At 40.0% G+C, this 19,912-nt stretch overlaps 1 protein-coding gene across 1 annotated transcript in view; it reads left to right on the plus strand.

Annotated features, from left to right (window-relative positions):
- Window positions 1-457: 457 nt before the first annotated feature.
- HELB (DNA helicase B) overlaps window positions 458-19,912 on the plus strand; it is a 41,316-nt gene continuing 21,861 nt past the window's right edge. The window contains exons 1-6 of the mRNA XM_023760663.1: window positions 458-714; window positions 11,055-11,456; window positions 12,554-12,723; window positions 15,597-16,466; window positions 17,985-18,174; window positions 19,349-19,490. Of these exons, the coding sequence (XP_023616431.1) occupies window positions 513-714; window positions 11,055-11,456; window positions 12,554-12,723; window positions 15,597-16,466; window positions 17,985-18,174; window positions 19,349-19,490 (1,976 nt within the window). The 5' untranslated portion in view covers window positions 458-512. The remainder of the gene's footprint in view (window positions 715-11,054; window positions 11,457-12,553; window positions 12,724-15,596; window positions 16,467-17,984; window positions 18,175-19,348; window positions 19,491-19,912) is intronic.

Raw genomic sequence — 19,912 nt, forward strand, 5'->3', positions numbered from 1 at the left:
ATCTGCACCTTGCATAACTGCTTTTGATGATAGAAATCCAACTCTTTAAGGAAACAGAGGCCCCAAACAGTCACTAGTCTCAGATGGGAGATTCCCTGTTCCGTGCTCCTGAAGGGCATCTGGATTTTCGTTTTGGGGTGGTGGGGAGGGCTTGCTTTTCCGGGCTCTCTAGGCTCACTAGACGTGGCCTTCCCCCGTGATTCAGTCTCCGAAGGAGCTGTCGTGGCCCAGCGGCCCAGCAGGTGCCACACATGCCGCTGCCCAGCGGGCTGATTTCGATTTCGTCCAAACCCCTGGTTCCGTCCAGGCACTGACTCCCTCCGCCCCCCACCCGTGCACACCGCCCAGGCCGCGGCTTGGGGGCGGAGCTTCGTGGCAGCCCCGCCCCTCCGCGCTCGCACTGGCGTTCCCGGAAGTTGACGGTCTTGCAGCCGCGGGCCTGATTGGCTGATGAAGGCCGGGTGCCCAGGCCGGGTTTTCCCGGGTTGGGTTGAGTTTCGGAGAGTTGAGTTATGGCCTCTAGGAATCAGCAATTGCGCGAACTGCAGGGACAGCTGCTCCCGTCCAAGGCCCTGGTGGAGGGGAACGAGGACTGCCTGGAGGAGGAGGACGATGACTGCCTGGTGGAGGAGGAGGACGAGCCGGTGTTTGTGGACGCCGAGGAGCTCTGCAGCGGGGGCCTCAGGGCCGGCAGCCTCCCCGGGTGCCTCCGCGGTGAGGAAGCGCGGGAGCCTGGGGGTGGCGTGGGGGTGAACGTGGCCCTGTCCGGGGTAAGGCGCCCCAGCGCTGTTCGCAGACTTCGTTGGGGACGGCCTAGCTGTTTGTTTACTTAGATAAAATTATATTGATAATATAGTAGCAGTAACTTGAGCAAATACTATGTGTTAAGCTTGTGCTCTACATGTATTCTCTCTTGTAATGTTCACAACTCTTTGAAGTAGTGAATCGGGGGCTTTTAACTATTTCCGTATCCAGCCTGGAGTCAAATACGAGATTTTTTTCCAGCTGCTTAGAAAACACAGGCGCCCTGGCCGGTTTGCTCAGTGGATAGAGCGTTGGTCTGTGGACTGAAGGATCCCGGGTTCAATTCCAGTCAAGGGCACATGCCCCGGTTGTGAGCTCCATCCCGAGTAGGGGGCGTGCAGGAGGCAGATGATCAATGATTCTCATCATTGAAGTTTCTTTCTTCCTCTCTGAAATCAATAAAAATATATTTTAAAAAAAGAAAACACAAGCACCCAAGAAACACCATCAAGGCATCATTGATTCATTAACCTTGTGTTAATACTATTGATATCCATGTTTAGCGTGTGTAGTTTCCTATGCTATGAATTATCCTTGTGACAGCTGTTTATAATATTTTACTATTTAGACCAGTGCCATCCAGTGGAATTTTCTGTGATGATGGCATAGTTTTATATTTGCGCTGTCCAGTACAATAGCCACTAGTCACATGTGGCTATTGAGAACTTGAAATGCAGCTAGTGCAACAAAGGACCTAAATTTTAAAATTAATTTAATTTAAATTTATTTATTTTTTCTTTTTATTTCCTTATTTTTTAAAATAATTCTTTATTGTTGAAAGTATTACACACGTCTCCGTTTTTTCCCCCTCTTTGACCCCCTCCAGCTCACCCGCATCCCCCGCCCCAGGCCTGCCTTCACCACCCTATTGTCTGTGCCCATGCATATGCATACAGGGTCTTTGGTTGATTACCTCCCATCCACCCACTCTCCCCTGCCTTTCCTCCAAGATTGCGCACGCTGTTCCATGCTTCCATGTCTCTGGACCCACTCTATTCATCAGTTTATTTTGTTACTTGGATGCCGCATATGTGTGAAATCATGTGATACTTGTCTTTCTCTGACTGGCTTATTTCACTTAGCATAATACTCTAGGTCCCTCCATGCTGCCTCAAAGGATAAGAGATTCTTCTTTTTTACTGCTGCATAGGATTCCATGGTATAAATGTCCCACAGCTTTTTTATCCACTCATCTACTGATGGGCACTTGGGCTGTTTCCGGATCTAAGCTATTGTAAATTGCGCTGCTATGAACATAGGGGTGCATACATTCTTTCTGATTGGTGTTTCAGGTCTCCTAAGATATATTCCTAGAAGTGGGATCACTGAGTCAAATGGCAGTTTCATATTTAATTTTTTGAGGAAACTCCATACTGTTTTCCACAGTGGCTGCATCAGTCTGCATTCCCACCAGCAGGGTACTAGGGTTCCCTTTTCTCCACATTCTCACCAGCACTTGTCATTTGTGGATTTGTTGATGGTAGCCATTCCGACAGGTGTGATGTGATACCTCATTGTCATTTTAATTTGCATCTCTCTGATGATCAGTGACTTTGAGCATTTTTTCATATGTCTCTTGGGCCTCTGTATGCCCACTTTGGAGAATCGTCTATTTAGGTCATTTGCTCATTTTTTAAATTGAATTGTTTGTCTTCCTTTTGTTAAGTTGTATGAGTTCCTTATATGTTTTGGATATTAACCCTTTATCAGATGTATCATTGCCAAATATGTTTTCCCATACAGCGGGCTCCCTTTTCATTTTGCTGAGGGTTTCTTTTTTTGTGCAGAAGCTTTTTATTTTGACATAGTGCCATTTGTTTATTTTCTACTTAGTTTCCTTTGCCCTAGGAGATGTATCCATAAACATATTGCTATGAGAGATGTCTGGGATTTTGCTGCCTATAGTTTCTTCTAGGATTTTTATGGCTTCATGACTTAAGTCTTTTATCCATTTTGAGTTTATTCTTTTTTAATTTTTTTAAATTAAATCTTTATTGTTCAGATTATTACAGTTGTTCCTCTTTTCCCCCCCATAGCTCCCCTCCACCCAGTTCACACCCCCCCCACTAACTGTCCTCATCCATAGGTGTACGATTTTTGTCCAGTCTCTTCCTGCACCCCCACACCCCCCCCCCAGAATAGTCAGTCCACTCCCTTTCTATGACCCTGATTCTATTATATTCACCAGTTTATTATGTTCGTCAGATTACTTATTCAATTGATTTTTAGATTCACTTGTTGATAGATGTGTATTTGTTGTTCATAATTTGTATCTTTACCTTTTTCTTCTTCTTCCTCTTCTTAAAGGATACCTTTCAGCATTTCATATAATACTGGTTTGGTGGTGATGAACTCCTTTAGCTTTTTCTTATCTGTGAAGCTCTTTATCTGTCCTTCAATTCTGAATGATAGCTTTGCTGGGTAAAGTAATCTTGGTTGTAAGTTCTTGCTATTCATCACTTTGAATATTTCTTGCCACTCCCTTCTGGCTTGTAAAGTTTCTGTTGAGAAATCAGCTGACAGTCGTATGGGTACTCCCTTGTAGGTAACTGACTGTCTTTCTCTTGCTGCTTTTAAGATTCTCTCTTTGATATGTAATACTCTTTGTAATACTTTAAGCAATAAAACAATTTTAAAAAAAGATTCTCTCTTTGTCTTTTGCTCTTGGCATTTTAATTATGATGTGTCTTGGTGTGGTCCTCTTTGGATTCCTTTTGTTTGGGGTTCTCTGCGCTTCCTGTGTAAGTCTATTTCTTTCACCAGGTAGGGGAAGTTTTCTGTCATTATTTCTTCAAATAGGTTTTCAATATCTTGCTCTCTCTCTTCTTCTGGCACCCCAATAATTCGGATGTTGGTACGCTTGAAGCTGTCCCAGAGGCTCCTTACACTATCTTCATATTTTTGGATTCTTTTTTCATTTTGCTTTTCCGGTTGGGTGTTTTTTGCTTCTTCGTATTTCAAATCTTTGACTTGATTCTTGCGATCCTCTAGTCTGCTGTTGGAACTCTGCATAATATCCTTTATTTCAGTCAGTGTATGCTTAATTTCTAGTTGGTCCTTTTTCATAACTTCGAGGGTCTCACTAGATTTCTTGAGGGTCTCACTACATTTATCGGCGGTCTTACCAGTCTTTTTGAGGGTCTTACTAAATTTATCGGCAGTTTCTAGAAAGTTCTTGAAAAACCTTAAAAGTGTGGTTTTGAACTCTATATCCAGTCATTTGCTTTCCTCCATTTCTGTCGTTTGTGACCTGTTTCTTTGTCTCCGCATTTTGGCTACTTCCCTGTGTTTGTAGAGTGGCTTTGTGTGCTAGGTGTCCTATAGGGCCCAGTGGCTCAGCCTCCCCAATTACCTGAGGAGGACACTCTTCGTGCACCCCCTTGTGGGCTTTGTGCACAGTCTTGTTGTAGTTAAGCCTTGATTGTTGTAGGTATTACTGGGAGGAATTGACCTCCAGGCCAATTGGCTGTGAGAATCAGCTGTGTCTATGGTGGGAGAACTTCTGTTCTGGAGACACCCTTCTGGGGCAAGACTTGCTTCAGTGGGGCTTTGGTGCTTACTGAGTCTGCCCCCTGAGTGTGTCCCTTATGGATCTGAGGAGTTGTAATCTGGATGGTCCCACTCTGACCACTGGGTACACTGGCTCTTGGATTTCTAAGGAGGTGCTAATTTAGCCTCTGCCTGAGGCTACCCAGCAGGAGCCCAGCTGTGAAGCAATGCAAGCTGCTGTGGGGCCTTGGGCCTTCTTTTGGATGTTCTGGGTTTCTCTGATCCAGTTGCAGTTTGTCAGGCAATTTTCAGATTGCAAAGGGCCAGGCCTTTCATATGGAAAAGCCTCTGTGCACAGCTTGGGTGGGGCGGGGTTTCAGGGGATCAACAGGGTGGAGCAAACAGCTATGGCTGCTCCTCAGTCCTGCCCTAACAGGCCCCGCGTCTCAGTGCCCCTGTAATCGCTGCAAGCACCTCTGAGAGAAAGCCGCCCTCGAGTTCTGACCAATGCCAGACAGTACAGTTTCTCCCCGTATGAGTCTGGGTCCCCAGAGACTCGCCCAGAACTGGAGTTCAGAGCAATCGGGAGCTTGAGACTCCCTCCCGATTGAAAAAGTCAACCATGTCCTCAGCTGCCAGCCCTTTCCACGTGTGCAGCGTCCTCAGCTGCCAGCCCTTTCCACGTGTGCAGCGTCCTCAGCTGCCAGCCCTTTCCATGTGTGCAGCGTCCTCAGCTGCCAGCTTTTCCCACGTGCGCCTTCGTACCTCTGCACTTTACTTCCGCACCTCCTCTGAGTCTCAGTGTGCTTTTCTCTTTCCTTCTAGTTGTAGAATTTCCACTTGGCCAGCCTTCCTGTGGTTCTGGATGATGTCCGTTTTGTCTTTTAGTTGTATTTTTGAAGTGGTTGTGCGAGGCAGCAATTTCCGATGTTTACCTATGCTGCCATCTTGGTTTCTCTTGAGTTTATTCTTGTGTATAGTGTAAATTAGTGGTTTAGTTTCATTTTTTTGCATGTATCTGTCCAATTTTCCCAATACCATTTATTTGCTCCACTGTATGCACTTGCCTCCTTTGTCATATATGAATGGAGTGTAATGGTTTGGGTCGATTTCTGGGGTATCTGTCCTGTTCCATTGATCTATATGCCTGTCCTTGTGCCAGTACTAGGCTGTTTTGATTACAGTGGCTTTGTAGTATAACTTGAAATCTGGTATTGTGCCTTTTATTTCTTCTTCTTGTCTGATTGCTGTGGCTAGGACTTCCAGTACTATGTTGAATAAGAGTGATGACAGCGGACATCCCTGTCTTGTTTCTGTTCTTAGATTTGTCATATATGGCCTTTATCATGTTGAGATATGCTCCCTCTATTTGCACTTTGCTGAAAGTTTTTATCAAAAAAGGGTGTTGGGTTTTGTCGAATGCTTTTTCTGCACCTATTGATATAATCATGTGATTTTTGTCTTTCAATTTGTTTATGTGATGTATCATGTTTAATGATTTGCGAATATTGTACCAGCCTTGCATCCCTGGAATAAATCCCACTTGGTCATGGTGTATGATCTTTTTTAATATATTGCTGGATCCGATTTGCTCATATTTTGTTGAGGATTTTAACACCTATATTCATCAGGGATATTGACCTGTAACATTCTTTCTTTGTAGTGTCTTTATCTGGTTTTGGAATTAGGATAATACTGGCCTCATAAAAAGAGCTTGGAACTGTTCCTTCCTCTTGGATTTTTCAGAATAGTTTGAGAAATAAAGGTGTTAGTTCTTTGAATGTTTAGTAAAACTCCCCCGTGAAGCCGTCTGGACCTGGACTTTTGTTTGCTGGGAGTTTTTTATTATTACTGCTTTTGTTTCATCAGTTGTTATTGGCCTATTCAGATTTTTCTGATTCTTCCTGATTCAGTTTTGGGAAATTGTATTTTTCTAGGAATTTGTCCATTTCATCCACAATGTCCACTTTCGTTTCTGATTTTATTTATTTGGGTCCTCTCTCTGTTTCTTGATCAGTCTGCTTAATGGTTCATCAATCTTGTTTATCCTTGCAAAGAACCAGCTCATTTTTTGTATTTTTTTTTTTGTCTCTATGTCATTTATTTCTGCTCTAATCTTTATTATTTCCATCCTTCTATTCACTCTGGGCTTTTCTTGTTGTTCTCTTTCTAGTTCTTTAAGTTATAGGGTTAACTAGTTTATTGTTAATTTTTTTTGTTTTTTTGAGGTAGGCCTGTAGTGCTATGAACTTCCCTCTCAGGACAGCTTTTGCTATGTCCCAGAGATTTTGGGTTGTTGTTTGTTGATTTACATTTTTTCCCCAGGAAGTTTTTGTTTTCTTTTTTGATCTCATTGGTAACCCATTCATTGTTTAATAACATGCTATTTAAGCCCATGTGTTGGAATTTTTGGGGTGTTTCTACTGTAGTTGATTTCTAATTTCATTTCACTGTGATCTGAGAAGGTACTTGATATGATTTCAATCTTCTTGAACTTTAAAGATTGGTTTTGTGTTCTAACATGTGGTCTAGCTTTGCGAATGATCCCTGTGCACTTGAGAAGAATATATATTCTACAGCTTTGGGGGGAAATGTTCTATAAATGTCAATTAAATCCATCTGATCCAGTGTGTCCTTTAGAGTCACTGTTTCCTTGTTAACTGTTTGTCTGGAAGGTCTATCCAGTGAAGTCAGTGGGGTGTTAAAGTCCCCTACTATGACTATATTGTTGTCGATCTCTCCATTAAAGTCCCCCAGAAGTTTTTTTTATACATTTAGGTGTTCCTATATTGGGTGCATATATGTTTACCAGGGTTATATCCTCTTGTTGGATTGATCCCTTTAGTAGTATGTAGTGTCCTTTGTTGTTTCTTGTGATGGCCTTCATTTTTAAAAAAATATTTTTTTATTGATTTCAGAGAGGAAGTGAGAGGGAGAGAAGAAGATAGAAACATCAATGATGAGAGACAGTCATTGATTGACTGCCTCCTGTTCACCTCCCATTGGGGATTGAGCCCACAATGCGAGTGTGTGCCCTTTACTGGAATTGAACTTGTGACCCTTCAGTCCACAGGCCGATGCTCTATCCACTGAGCCAAACCACACAGGGAAGTAATGGCCTTCATTTTGAAGTTTATTTTGTCAGCTATGAGTATTGCTACTCCAGTTTTTTTTTTCTTTTCCATTTGCATGGAAAATTTTTTTCCATCCCTTCACTCTCATCCCGTGTGTGTGTTTTGTTCTGAGGTGGGTCTCTTTAGACAGCATATAGTTGGGTCATGTTTTTGTATCCATTCAGCTACCCTACATCTTTGGAAGGGAGCATTTAATCCATTTATATTTAAGGTTATTATTGATAGGTACTTATTTACTTTTAATTCTGTATGCCTAGGTTTCTCTCTATTTCATCTTCTCATTACAGCAGTCCTTTTAGCATGTCTTGTAATGCTGGCTTGATGGTGATGTACTCCTCTAGCCTTTTTTGTTGTTGTTCAGCAAGCTCTTTATTTGTCTATTTTTTTATTTTTTTAATTATTTTTATTGATTTCAGAGAGGAAGGGAGAGGGAGAGAGAGAGAGAGATAGAAACATCAATGATGGGAGAGAATCATTGATCGGGTGCCTCCTGCACACCCCCTACTGGGGACTGAGCTCACAACCCGGGCCTGTTCCTTTGACCAGAATCAAACCCAGGACCCTTCAGTCCACAGGCTGACGCTCTATCTACTGAGCCACACCTGCTAGGGCTTGACTATCTATTTTGAATGATAGCCTTGCTGGATATAGTAATCTTGGTTTCAGATCCTTGCTTTCCATTACCTTGAGTACTTCATGCCATTCCTTTCTGGCCTGTAGAGTTTCTGATGAGAAATCGGGTGTCAGCCTTATGGGAGCTCCTTTATAGGTAACAGTTTTCTTTTCTCTTGCTGCCTTTAAGATTCTCTCTTTGTCTTCAATTTTTGGCATTTTAATTATGATGTGTCTGGGCATGGGTCTGTTTGGATTCTTCTTGCTTGGGGTTCTCTGTGCCTCCTGAACTTGTGTGACTTTTTCCTTTACCAGGTTAGGAAAGTTCTGCCATTATTTCTACTTCATTATTTCTTCAAACACGTTTCTCTATCTCTTTCTCCCTTTCTGCCTCTTCTGGCACACCTGCTATTCTAATATTGTTATGTTTCACATTGTCCCCCAGCTCCCTTAAGCTGTCCTGTTTTTTTAATTGTTTTTTTCTTTTTGTTTCTCTGAGTGATTTTTTTCAACCCTGTCTTCTTATTCACTGGTTCAATCCTCAACTTACCCTAATTTGCTGTGTATTCCTTCCAATGTGTTCTTTGTGCTATGTCATTCTTTATTTCTGTTTTCCTAGTTACAATATGTTTTCTCATGCTGTTGAGCATCTTTCCCATCATTATTCTGAACTCTGTATCAGATAAATTTCTTATCTCCATTTCATTTTTCTCTTCTTCTGGAGCATTCTCTTGTTCTTTCATTTGGGGATTGTTTCTTTGTCTTATTTTGGCTGCCTGTTTGGGTTTGTGACTCTGTATAGGTAGATCTGCTAAGCCCCTCAATCTCTGGTTCTGAACAGTATCAAACTGTTTCTGACTAATTAGATCAAGCAGAGACTCAGATCCTCCAGAGACCACCCATTAAGAGACTGGGTCTCAGGAACTCCACACTGTGTGGAGCTAGCTCAGCCAAGGATTCCGCAAGCCTGAGGGAGGGTGGTGAAGGATGAAGAAATGACAGACCGAGAAAATAAGCTGGGTCTAGGTCAGGGGTGGGCAAACTTTTTGACTCGAGGGCCACAATGGGTTCTTAAACTGGACCGGAGGGCCGGAACAAAAGCATGGATGGAGTGTTTGTGTGAACTAATATAAATTCAAAGTAAACATCATTACATAAAAGGGTACAGTCTTTTTTTTTTTTTTTTAGTTTTATTCATTTCAAACGGGCCGGATCCGGCCCACGGGTCGTAGTTTGCCCACGGCTGGTCTAGGTGGATCTTCCTGTGCCTGGCTGAGGCCACAGAGAGAGACCCAGAAGGCAAGCTGAGCCTTTATTTTATAGCCAGAGGTAAACAAGGTAGTGGTCACCATAGTTACAATATCCTTGTGAGTTTCACTTGTTTTGGCAGCAGTTGCTGCACCTCCCATAGCCCACTAGCTACCCAGATAAGATCTAGGGAGGTCATAAGGTCAAGCCTAATTATACTAAGAGGACTGTGCTGTCTAAGCTGGGACTTGTTTGTGACTTTGCCAACAGGTCAGTCCCAGGCTTAACCCTATAGCCGCGCCCTACACACACCTTGGGGCAAGTTGTTTTCCGATAGGGTGGGTCGGCTATCTTCCCCCCAGGCAAAGTTGCCAGTATAGCAAATGTCTGTGTGACAAAGATGATCTCTGCTGTGTGAGGTAATGACTCAGCACAGGAAACTGGGGTGTCTGCCTTCTGAGCTCTAACCCCAGAGCCCAGTTCCTGACTCCTGCTCACACAGCTCCAATCCACTCTGCCCTCCCTCTGCTGGAGCATAAGGTGAGTGGCTCTACACTTTAAAGGGTGCCATTGGCCCTTTAAGAGGGTGTGTGAATTTCCACCTCTCTGTCCCTGGAAAATAAGCAACCCTGCTGCTTTTCACAGCCAGATGTTTTGTGGACACTCTGGTCAGTTCTAGTGCTCTCTGCTGGAGGGCCCAGCTTGGAGATTAGATCCCACAGTTCTCAGTGGCAACCCCCCGTCAGCTGAGTTCTCTCTCGGAGACTTCAGTTGCTGTTTGTGGACACCCAGCTAGCCCTTTCACACCTCCGCCCCTCCTACCAGTCTCTATGTTGTCTCCACTTTTGGTCCTCAGGTATCAGGATTCTCTCCTGCAAGTTTTCCATTGATTAATCAGAAAGTTTTTCTGTATTATAGTTGTAATTCCAGTGTGGTCCTGGGAACAGCATCCACTTACTTGACCACCATTTTTAATATCCTATTTAATTTAAATTTAAATAGTTACACATGAGTGGACAACACAGGTTTAGACAATTTTCAAGTGTTTGTGGAGGGCTTAGTAATTTATCCTAAAAGTATTAGTGACTAGCTACCGTGTTCCAAGCAAGGTGTTTACTGCAGGGATACCTTGGAGAGATATGATGATGAGGTTGCTGTCCTAATGGAGCTTACTATCTAGTGAATTAAACAGACATTCTTTAAATAATCACAGAAGTAACTATCATGTTACTCAGTGCTTAGGAGAAATAGTAAGTTGTGCTAGAGAGGTTATATTCATGAGACTCAGTGAAGGCTTTCCGGAGGAAGATAGTTAAGCTGAGGTAAATGGGATAAACAGTAAAGAAGAGAACGCTTGAGGCAGATGGAACAGCTTATTCAAAGACCTGGTGGTGGGAGGGACCTGAACATTTTTTTTTTTAGAAACTGCATGAAGGTCAGTTTTGGCTGAAGTCAACGTAGCAGAGAGAGGACTACTTTTAGAAGAACAGCAGGCTTTTGCCATGCACCATGCTTACCTCTTGGAGCTCAAAGACTAATGAAACATTGTCCTATGCTAGAGGGCTTACAGTGTAGTGACCGAGACAGGGAAACAGGTAAGTGGAATATAGACACCCTAATAGATGTCTGTAGGGGTGCTGTGTGTGTGCGCGGCGGGGGCAGAGGGGGAGCGCGGGGGAGAGTTACAGAGAATGATGTATTTGGTTAAAAAACAAAAACTTTAGGAAAGAGGTTTTAAAATATACTGAATAAAATTTTTGTTTTAAGTTGTAATTTCTGATGAAAACACTCGGGAGAAGTATGAAGTGTCTGGACATTTTCCATTAACGGGTCCTTGGTGGCGAGTGAAGGTACAAGTAAAGCCTGCAGGATCAAGGAACTATCAAGTTCAAGGATTTCCATCGTACTTTTTACAGTCTGATATGTCACCACCGAATCAAGAAAATATCTGTTCCCTCTTTCTTAAAGACTGTAATGTCCCCAGTGACACTATAACTAAATTTTTAGCTTGGGTAAATGCAACATTAGGCTATGAAAATCTCAACTTTGAAAATCTTTGGGAAATGTTGAGAACTTTTGAGAAGGAAAATATGAAGAATGGTAAAAAACAATCTACACAGCAAGAGTCCCAACCAGATAACAAGATGTGGCGTTCTATGAAAAAAACAAGTAGGTGTGATTTTTATTATCGAGTTTAGTGTAATTGAGATACTTACTGACTTAGGTCTTTTAAATATTGTCACAATGGTATCTTGGCATAGTACCTTAATTTTTTTTTTTAGTTAATCTTCACCTGAGGTTATGTTTAGAGACGTCGCATGGGGGTGGGGGAGGGAGGGAGGGAGACAGAGAGAGAGAAAGAGAGAGAGAAAGAGAGAGAGAGAGAGAAGAGAGAGAGAGAGATATCAAACCTGAAACCTAGATATGTACCCTGACCGATTCAAACCCAAAACTTTTTGGTTTATGAGATGATGCTCCAGCCAACTAAGCCACCCAGCCAGGGCCATAGTATTCTTTTTAAAATTGGTTTGATGAAAATGTGTTTATATTGCTTTTGAAGTATGTCATTGACATTCCAGGTTCCTCATCTTTAATATGAAGAGACTGGGTCCTAGCTGGTTTGGCTCAGTGGATAGAGTGTTGGCCTGTGGACCGAAGGGACCCAGGTTCGATTCTGTTCAAGGGCACATACTTGGGTTGTCGGCTCGATCCCCTATAGGGGGTGTGCAGGAGGCAGCCAATCAATGATTCTCTCTTATCATTGATGTTTCTCTCTCTCCCTCTCCCTTCCTCTCTGAAAAAAAAAATAAAAAATATATGTTATATATATTTTTATATGAAGATATTGGGTGAGATGATCTTTGGCAGAACACCATCATATGACTTCAGTGACAAAAGGATCACAGTTACAATGAAATTGATTAAGGTTAATATGTGTATTATTTTTATATTTAGCTTTGATTTTATCTTTATGTCATTGAGTCAAGAATTTTATTCTAATTATTTGCAAACAAAATGAAACAAAAGACTAGGAAGTTACCTAAGCATTTAAAGGATATAAATTTTGGTGTTTGATACAGTGAAAACCATCTCAGTACAAATAAATTGTTATAATATGAGATTTCTTGCTGGTTAAAGTAAATTTATTAATCTCTCTTTGATTTGGATTTCTTGAGCTAGGGGTACTAAATAAGAAAATCCATCAAATTGGTTGTTCTGTGAGCTCATTTGTATGTTTTGATTTGGTCTTTTTTGATATCCTACAGTTCCATTTAGAAGTGTAATGATAGCGTTGAAGTTTCCAAAAATAATGGAATTTCTTCCAGTTCTTCTGCCTCGACACTTTAAGCAGCTCATAAGCTCGTGTCCTAACGAGGTGTTGGGAAACATGGAAGAGATTTTAGGTACACATCCATGGAAGCTTGGATTTAGTAAAGTAAGTAAAACATTTGCTTAGAATTTAGTAATCTTATATAAGGCAAGATTTCTCAAATGTGACAATTTTTGTATCTCTTTCAAAGGAAAAAAATTGTATAGATCTCAATGTTGATGTATTTTTCTCTCTTTTTTAAAAAAATGTTTTTATTGATTTCAGAGAGAGGATGAAAGAGGGAGAGATAGAAACATCAATGATGAGAAAGAATCATTGATTGATCAACTACCTCTTGCACATACACTCCCTGCCCCCCACTGGGGATCAAGCCTGCAACCCAGGCATGTGCCCTGACAGGGAATCGAACCGTGACCTCCTGGTTCATGGATTGATGCTCAACCACTGAGACACACCAGCCAGGCTAATGTATGTTTCTTTGATTGTTACAAATTAAATATAAACTTACTTTTTTTTTTTTTTTTTTACTGAGAGGAGAGGGGGAGGAGAGGAGGAGGAGATCTAAATATAAACTTTAAAAAAAATCCTCATCTGATAATATGTATGTGTGTGTGTTTTTGTTTGTTTTTTATTGATGAGAGAGAGAGAGAGAGAGAGAGAGAGAGACAGAGACAGAGACATCAATGTGAGAGAGAAATATTGGTTGTGTCCCATACCTTCCATGACCGGAAATCAAATTCACAACCTAGGTATGTGCCCTGCCTGGGAATTGAATCCACAACTCTTTGGTGTATGGGACAATGCTCCAACCATCTGAGCCATATGGCCAGGGACTAAATAGAAAGTTTTTGTGCTTCTAGCTCTTATGCAATAAATATATAAAGGAAAACAAAACAACAAAATAAATGCCATTCACATTATTAATAATTTAGTTATATAATTTAATTTAATATGGCAAACATTTTTTGCTAACTTAACTGCCATTTGCAACTTGAGTATAGATTTCATTGAAGGCACAAGTTCTTTGAGTTTGGCAAATGCATTCTGCAGTGCAACTCAATCCTGTACTTTCCTATTAGAACTTTTAAGAACTTTCACTGCTCATATCGGATAGCATGATTAATTCAGATTTTTAAAGTTATTACAACAATATTTATGAACGACTACGCTTTTGTTATTATTAGACATCAAGAGGCTCCAGTGGCATTGGAAACCAAACGTGGCACTGAAATTTTGGCCGTCCTTGGTTAAAGGTGGTTTTCCAAATGGAAATACAATTTAAAAATTCTGATGTAACTTTTGGGTCCCCATGAATGTGTACAGACACCCTCCCCATCCTGTTTGAGAAATACAAGAATAATGAATTTGTTTTCTACGTAAAATGACTGGTTTCTGTATGCTTTGAAAAATAAGATCCTGAAATGTTAGATTATCATATGTATTTATTCAGTAGAGAAGCAGTCAGAGCAGTGAACATTCTGGGACTCAAGTGGGAAAAGGAGGCTTGAAGTTTCACTGTTGACCATCCAGAATAAAGACTTGTACTGAGGTATTGTATTAATTTGCTAGGACTGCTCTAACAAACACCATAGACTGGGTGGCTTATACAACAGAAATCTATTTTCTCACAGTTCTGGAGGCTACAAGTTCAAAATCAAGGTGTCAACAAGGTCGATTTCTTCAGAGGTCTCTCTCCTTGACTTACAGTCTTCTTGCTATGTTTTTACACGGTCCTCTCTCTCTAGAGAGTTGTCTGTGTCCTAATTTCATAAATCACATTGGACTAGAGCCCTCCCCAGTGGCCTCATTTTAACTTAATTACCTCTTTAAGGACCCTTTCCCCAAATGTGGTCACATTCTGAAGTACTAGTCGTTAGGATTTCAACACATGAATTGGGGGTACAATTCAGTCCATAAATATGTGTCTAGAGGCTCCATGAAAAAAAAAGGTGGAGCTGGTGGAAGACCCGCTAAGTGGATCCTGACGAAGGAAGTTCCTTACCTCTTTTGTAGCCTTTGGGCAGAATTGTTACTAAGCGCATAGGAAACTGAAGAAGCCAAGTAACCTGGCTGGTATGGCTCAGTGGTTGAGTGTCGACCTAGAATCCAGGAGGTCACAATCTGATTCCCGGTCAGGGCACATGCCCAGGTTGTGGGCTCAATCCCCAGTGTAGGGCATGCAGGAAGCAGTCAATCATTGATTCTCTCATCGTTGATGTTTCTCTCCCTCTCTCTTCCTTTCTGAAATCAATAAAAATATATTAAAAAAACAGAAAAAAAAACAAGGAAATGAGATAGTCATTAACTTCACAGAACACACAGAGTTTATTATAAAGCTAAGGAACGTAATCATGGTACATCAAGTTGCTTATCTGAATCCTATTTACACTGATTTAACCTAAATTGATTAACAAAATGTATACTGTAACTTTTTTCAAAAATGAGAAGGGGAGAAGCATATGCGAAGGTGATAGTATAAAAGAGAGAGATCTTCTGTAGAGAAAGACTTTCTATAATAGGGAGTTAATATGAGGGAGTGGGAGGCAGGAAAGGATAAAGAGGGTCAAATATATGATGATGGAAGATTGGACTTTAAGTGATAGACACACTATATAATATATAGATGATGTATTATAGAATTATAGACTTGAAACTTATATAATTAACCAATATTACCCCAAAAAATTTAATTTAAAAATATCTAAAATTTAAAATAAAATTAAGGAATAGTATATTCCTTAATATACTATACTTTGAGAAAATATAATTTTAATTTAAAAATTATATAGAGCTCTGATCACAGGATAGTCAATAAAAAAATTAGTGATGTATTAGAGTTGTTTCCTCCAAATTTAGTTGAAATACATGTCTCTGGGACTTAAAAAATTATTAACAAATAACATTGTTTTTACTGTAATTTTAATAATCATGAACATGTACAATTTTTATAAAGCAGCTTGAACTTTATTTTCTTAAAGATCACCTACAGAGAGCTGAAGCTTTTGCAGTGTGAGGCAAGTTGGACAGCATTTTGTCAGTTTCCGTCTCTCCTCCTCCTGATGACTGATGTGCAGAAGAATGGGCTGATAGTATATTCTAAGCTGAAGCAGCTGTGCAGAGAGCATGGGCACACATATGTGGAAGAACCTGACTTAACTTCTCTGTTGTCAAACCAGATGTCTTTTTATGATGTTTGGGAGTCTCTGAAGTTTTTGAAGGATATCAACGTGGTGACCTATAAGAAGGAATGTGTCTTTCTGTATAACCTTTACCAGGCTGAGAAAGGCATTGCCTCTTCTATAGGTGACCTGATGAAGAGGCCTCCGTGGTATTTTCATGTCGATGTGAAAAAGGTGCTTGCGTCTATTCGTACCAAAAAACCTGAGAATTCAGGAAGGGGTGATCCATTGAACGAAAGTAAACCCGATGAAACATTAGAAACTTCTGAGGCCAACACACAGGACAGTGGGGACCATATTTGTGATCATGGTGAAGATGAAGGTAATGCAGAAATACCTGACGATCAACTGGACCAGGACCAAGTGGCTGCCTTGGAGATGGTCTGCTCCAATGCTGTGACAGTCATCAGTGGGAAAGGCGGTTGTGGGAAGACCACAATTGTTAGCCATCTTTTTAGGCATAGAGAGCTGTTGGAAAAAAGGGAAGTAAAGAAAGCTTGTGAAGACTTTGAGCAAGACCAGGACGTACCAGAAGAGTGGATTACCTATACAGAGCAAAGTCTGCCAAAGGCAGACAAGGGTATAGAAGTTTTACTTACGGCACCTACAGGGAAAGCTGCTGGCTTACTGAGACAAAAGACTGGTTTTCACGCTTATACACTGTGTCAGGTAAAACCTTTTATATTTCTTCTCAATAGGAAACATTTGCCTTAAAGACAGAACTTATTTAATTAATTTAGTTTTCATTTTTTCATGACGACGTGTGGGAAATATGAATGCTTTTGCTGAATATACACTTTGAATCTAGCTACAGTAGAAAACTTAAATAAATTAGTAGTTACAAAATAATGGCAAGGATGTAAAGTACAGCCTGGGGAACATAGACAGTAATATTGTAATATTATGGTGCCAGGCAGGTACTTGAAATATCAGGGCAACACTTTGTAAAGTACATGACTGCCTAACCACTAGGCCAGTGATGGCGAACCTTTTGAGCTCGGCGTGTCAGCATTTTGAAAAACCCTAACTTAACTCTGGTGCCCTGTCACATGTAGAAATTTTTTGATATTTGCAACCATAGTAAAACAGATTTATATTTTTGATATTTATTTTATATATTTAAATGCCATTTAACAAAGAAAAATCAACCAAAAAAATGGGTTCGCGTGTCACCTCTGACATGCGTGTCATAGGTTCACCATCACTGCACTAAACTATACACCTGAAACTAATACAGAATAATATCGAATGTAAACTGTAGTTGAAAATAAAATTTTAAAAATTACTTGTTACCATTTAAGAAACCTGTGTATACAATATATGTGTACTTACAATATAGAAATGTTTCTGGAATGATAGAGACCAACCTATTTAAGATGATCTCATCTATATTTTTAAAATAGTGAATCTTATTACCTCTGTAATAAATCATTTTTAGTTGTTGGTTTTTTTGTTTGTTTGTTTTTGTTTTTGTTTTAAAATATATTTTATTGATATTTTACAGAGAAGAAGGGAGAGGGATAGAGAGCTAGAAACATCGATGAGAGAGAAACATCGATCAGCTGCCTCCTGCACGCCCCCAGTGGGGATGTACCCGCAACCAAGGTACATGCCCTTGACCGGAATCGAACCCGGGACCCTTGAGTCCGCAGGCCGACGCTCTATCCACTGAGCCAAACCGGTTTGGCTGTTTGTTTTTTTTAATGTGAAGAAGAAGTACGTATTAGGCTGGGAAGACAGCACTTTATTTCTGGATGGAGTGTTATGGTTGGGAGAAGAGGAGGACCTAAGTGATTGGGTAGCTCAGGCTGGGAGAAGGCTTATTTGGGAATGGAAAGGGCTATAGAGAGCTCTCCCTGGTCAAAAGTAATAAGGGGAGGGTTTAAATTTTTGCAGCGGGATAGTGACATATACAAAGCCTGTTCAACACACTAAGTAGTCATTAGGAAGCATTTTTTTAAATTATTAGATCTTTTTTTTGTTTTTAGATTTATTTGATCTATCTATTCACCTCTATAACTTTTGTGTTCTCTATTTCTTTAGCCTTTTTCCTATGTTACTCTACTTACACGCATTACCCACCCCCTCCAATTTAAGAGTTTTGTTTTCAAATAACATGTTTTTTAAAAAAATTATTTTGGGTAAATTTTATAACCTGAACTTAAACGTGCAATACTTTACTTGTAGGTCAGTTACAGCTTCTATTTTTGGAAGAAAACAATTGACAAGGAGAACAGAGAGAATAATAGTCCATGGAGATTTTCTTCAGTGAGAGTTCTGGTTGTGGATGAAGGGAGTTTGGTATCTGTAGTAATCTTCAAATCTGTTTTAAATTTATTGTTTGAGCACTCCAATCTTTCTAAGCTTATTATCCTTGGTAAGTTAAAATATTGTTGGAATTCTAATTGTTTAGTTCACAGCATTGTGGTTAAGTGGCGGTTTATACAATTCACTGCTTTAATATCCATATCCTACAGTTGGGAAGGCATTCGTCAAAGCCCATACTAAAGCTGCACTGAGTTCAACTTGACCACTCTCTTTAGCAGTTTGGGAGGCTCTTCGTTTTGGCCAGGGAATTGGCAGGTTAGGATATGAATGAAATAGAGATGTGAGGGGTCACTGCTGATCACCTAAATGATAGCTATAAAAATGGTAAAAATGTCACAGATCCAAAGTAAATAAGGATATCGATTTATTTGGAAATAATAAAATGTCTGAAGTATAGACCTCTTAAAATAATTTTATGATTTTAAGCTCATGGCCCAAATTAGACCTCACCAACCTCTTAAGTCCTTTTCAATTCTGGTGAGATTCAGTTAGGTTCTATTGGGTATATTGTTCTGTAGACGGTATGATTTAATGGAAAAAGAAATAGAATTGTAGCGTGAGAATCAAATTCTGTATAAGTAATTTTTTTAGATATTTGAGGATATTTTATAAACAGTTGATTCTATTAAAGGCTTAAGCATTCTCCCATCTTTCACCTAGAAAGTAGTTTTTCTTATCTCTCTGGTTGATTGGGTTTGTTTAAAGTAAAAATGTTTTTAATAAAGCAAAATATTATCATTACATTACTAAAATTTATCTGTTAGCAAATGCATTTGGTTTGTTTATTTTGTATTTTGTCTGTTTATTTTATTCATTTGAGGCCATAGATTCTTTCATGTTTAGTAAGACATTGAGCAAGATTGAATAAGTAACAGCTATCTCAGGCCTGTGTTTTTTCTTCACATGTTGGCCAAAATATATGTCTTTACACAGTTGGCCTGTGGTTATAGGTAGGAAAGAAGTTTGACTCAGATTTTACCTTATTGAGTTATTGCTATTTTTATCTTAATTGTTTAATCTGGATGGTATTTTTGTGTGTGAAATATTTTCAAAGACTTGTTCTCAAGTCATTTTAAACAAAGATTTTTTTGGGGAAGGGCTTTTTTTTTTCTCTCAGAGTAAGTCTATATAATTATGGCATATATCAGTAGGGCGAAATAATAATTCCTAAATTTCAGAACCACAGGTACCTAAAACCTATATCTATTCCCACCCCCCTTTAGGTGATATTAGACAGTTACCCAGCATTGAACCTGGCAACTTACTGCAAGATCTTTTTGATACTCTTAAGTCAAGGAATTGTGCTATTGAACTAAAGACAAACCATAGAACAGAATCTGAGCTAATTGTGGACAATGCTACAAGGTATAATATAACTAACATTTTCCATTTTCTCTTTCTTGTGTTAGAAATAAAAGGTTAAAAAATACATATTAGCTTTTATTTTTTGGTTTGTTAATCCTCACCCAGGGATACTTTTTCCATTGATTTTTAGAGAGAGTGGAAGGGAGGGAGAGAGAGAGAGAGAGAGAAACATCAATGTGAGAGAGACACATTGATTGGTTGGTTGCCTCCCACCCAGGGATCAAGTCTGCAACTGAGGTACCTGCCCTTGACCGGAATCAGACCCAGGACCCTTCAGTTCGTGGGCCCTTGCTCTATCCATTGAGCCAAACCAGTTAGGGCCATATTAGCTTTTGAATTAATGACAGTACATTTATTATGCCCTTTTAGCAAACCTATGTTATCTTTCAGATATATACATACTAGAGGCCTGGTGCATGAAA

Source organism: Myotis lucifugus, unplaced genomic scaffold (genome assembly GCF_000147115.1).
Source record: "Myotis lucifugus unplaced genomic scaffold, Myoluc2.0 scaffold_189, whole genome shotgun sequence".
In the NCBI taxonomy this organism is placed as follows: domain Eukaryota; kingdom Metazoa; phylum Chordata; class Mammalia; order Chiroptera; family Vespertilionidae; genus Myotis; species Myotis lucifugus.